This window comes from Nanorana parkeri, unplaced genomic scaffold (assembly GCF_000935625.1).
Source record: "Nanorana parkeri isolate BGI_ZX_2015 unplaced genomic scaffold, ASM93562v1 scaffold416, whole genome shotgun sequence".
Taxonomy (NCBI): domain Eukaryota; kingdom Metazoa; phylum Chordata; class Amphibia; order Anura; family Dicroglossidae; genus Nanorana; species Nanorana parkeri.
The window spans coordinates 646,817-650,163 of NW_017306684.1; the positions used below are offsets into that span (position 1 = coordinate 646,817).

General features: G+C 41.2%; 1 protein-coding gene across 1 annotated transcript; it reads right to left on the bottom strand.

Moving 5' to 3' along the window:
• Positions 1–422: 422 nt before the first annotated feature.
• Positions 423–1,370, bottom strand: LOC108789713 (olfactory receptor 1F1-like). The gene has a single exon (XM_018559793.1). It carries the CDS (start codon positions 1,368–1,370, stop codon positions 423–425), a length of 948 nt encoding a protein of 315 aa, XP_018415295.1.
• Positions 1,371–3,347: the final 1,977 nt, after the last annotated feature.

Genomic DNA, 3,347 nt, shown 5'->3' on the forward strand with positions numbered 1-3,347 from the left:
GTAGTGCTGGCTCAGGTTGCAAACCTACACACAGACACCATGTATCCATTTCAGAGACAAGGCAGTCTGCTGCAAAACAGAAGTTCTGCCCAGCATGAGAAGAGATACGGATTTAAAAGGAAGAGCAGCAAAGAGAAGGGAAACAACCATGGATTACAGTAAGGCGCACATTACAGTATTGGTTTATGTTAAAAAATCTGAGGGTTTAATGTCACTTTAAAGGACTGGTAAGCTGCAAAAAGGATATGAGTAAAAGAGTAAAATATTAGGTGTTGCTTAACATGTAGAAGGTTTCCTCCATTCTGAAGTTCTAAATGTTTTTGAGTACTCTCATCTTGTGTGAATAAATAAACAGCTCAAGATCACAAATGTGACTAGAGATATGTTTGGAATGAATATGATGTCTAATATAGCAGCTTCACTTAGTGCCTCAAAATTTTCCTTCTTGCCATCTTTACTTTTGAAAAAGCCTTCCAGATATCTTTATTCCTCAAACTATAAACCAGAGGATTCAACATAGGAACCACGACAAGATACAGCATGGAAAGCAGCTTGTCTTGCTCTGTTGTATGTTCTGATTCTTGTTTCAAGTATAAAAAGATGCTCGGGACATAAAATAATATGACAGTGATGAGGTGGGAGACGCATGTGGAGAAAGCTTTGAGACGTCCATCTCTAGAATGTATTTTTACTATGTTGGAAAAGATAAAACCGTATGAGGTTATGATAAGTGCAAATAGTATAAAGCCGAAGACAATGTCTTCAAATAATAATAAAATCTTCCGGCTTTTAGTGTCACTAGAGGAAAGGGAAATCATTGTATTGAGGTCACAGAAAAAATTGTCAATGTCACGAGATTTGCAAAACAATAACACAGATATAAGCAAGGACAACATCAATGAGTTAAATGCTGCAATCATCCAACAAGAGGCAGCCATTGAAGCACAACGTTTTTCGCTCATAATTAGGTAATACTGTAGCGGCTTACATATTGCCAGATAGCGGTCATACGACATTGATGTCAGGATAAAATTATCACCACCAGCACATAGCAAATTGAAAAACAGTTGAATCATGCAACCATCAAAGGAGATTTTGTGATCTTGTGTTAGAGTGATCATAAGTAATTTTGGGATGTAGGTAGAGGAGGATGCCACATCCACGAGGGAAAGATTAAACAGAAAAAAGTACATTGGGGTGTGTAAATCTGGTGTCACATAAACAAGTATAATAATAGTGAGATTTCCAAGTATGGTCAATAGATACATCAATAAAACTCCAAGAAAGATTGAAAACTGTCCAACTGGAGATGCTGTAAATGCCAAAATATAAAATTCCTCTTCTGCACTTTGATTTGGACAAGCCGTCATCCTATCTAGTTGATAATGTATCATATTATTAATAAATCTTTTCTAAATTGAAACACATGCATATAGACAGATTTCAACCTGAACTACATAATACTGGCAAATCAAAGTCAGCATTTCAAGTATGAGCATAGGAAAAGTTTATATTTTGCAGAAGAGAAAGCAGCATCCCATACACATGTCTGCAGATCTGTGGTTGTTTCAGTCCTTTGATTTTAGTAAGGCTTGTAAGAACCTGTATTAAAATGAGTTCAAGGAAATCTTTTGGGGATTTTAAAACCTGCTGGGAAATTAAAAAATGAAGCTGCACTAGGAGATTTTTTTCAGTTACAAAAATATCTGACCTGAGGTGAACTAATAGAAATGCATGGTAGGCAAACAGCAAGACACAACACATTAGAAGAACATTTCCAGGATAACAAAACCTAAACCATAGCCCTTATTGCAAGTCCAAAGAGATACAGTAGGTCTGCCTACAGCAGTGGTTCTCAACGTTTCTAGGGCCGGGAAACCTTGGTAACATTTGCCAAGTTGTGGTGACCCCCAACGGTAAAATTTAGGGTTGACGCGGCTGCTGCAGCGACATCTGGCGTCGTGGCGGGAGAACTGACACTACTGCGCTAGGAGAGGGCTGAGGAGGACTCTCACCGAGCACAGCAGAAATCACACAGCGACCCACAGGTTGAGAACCGCTGTTCTAACAGCTAAAATGGCAAACCATATAACACAAGCCGAGGGTGTCAGCTTTTATTATTAATAATAATGATGATAATCTAATAGCTATCTAATAGTGGGAGACTCCCGGCGACCCCTGGAAAATTGTCATTCGACCCCCGAAGGGGTCCCGACCCACAGGTTGAGAACCGCTGGCCTACAGCATCATATGTACAGTATAAGAAAACAAGCGAGGATGATGGCACCCCTATAAGTCCTAACAGAGAAAACTGAAATATATTATATCTATAAGAGGTCCAATTCTTAAGTGGCCATACCAAATTATGCATATTTCACTTCTGAGCATACATAGACAATTAGGATTATTCACGAATGAGCCGAAGGATCCAGCCATAGCTTTGGCTCACTTCGGCCGCCGGAGCCCTTTGGATCAGTCGAACTGAAGAGCTGCTGTACGGGCTATTCACCATAGCCCATATAACAGATGAAGGAAGCTGAGGGGCTCAGCCGAGCCGAAGGCATATGCTTTGGCTCGTCTGAGCCATAGTGACAGGCGAATGGCGGAGAAAGGTCGGCCGAAGCTGACCGATCGCCACTTAAATGACAGCTGGGCAGAGCCAGCCATGATCTCACGGCTCGCTCAACCCATTTGTAATGATAGATCAACATCCCCAAATGATCTGGGGATGATGATCTGTCATTAAACAATAACAACTGGGAGGAGCCGGCCATGACATCATGGCCGGCTCCACCCAGTTGTTATTTATTGCCCGTGACCTGCTAGAAGACTCTAGCAGGTGCAGGCCAATTGGAAACAGTTGGCCAGAGCTAGCGATGATATCACCGCTAGCTCCGCCCAATTCTTTTTATTTTGCCGGCATCTGTCAGATGTTTCATTATGCGGTGGGAGTTTGTCGCGTGCTGTCGGGTCGGTGTGTGTCATTTTCTTTTTCTTTAATATATATGTATTTTTTTATTTTCCTATTTAAAAAAAAAAATGTAAATAATGTTTCAACATTTTTTTTTCATTCATTTACCTTTTTTTATATTCTGCTCGCTACCTAAGAGGTAGCGAGCAGAATAGCCCAGCTGCATTCGGCTATTCACTTACTACGGTTCAGCCCCTATGAGAATAGGGGTGAACGGCAGCAAGTGAGCTGCCGGTGCTTCTGCTCAGCCGATCCAGATGTTGGAACGGCTGAGTCAAACTCCTTCTGTATTTCGGCTCAGATGAACATGCAGAGCATGTTCGGCTGACCAAAGGCAGCAAAAGGCAGCTGATGTACCACTGATTTTAGCTGATGT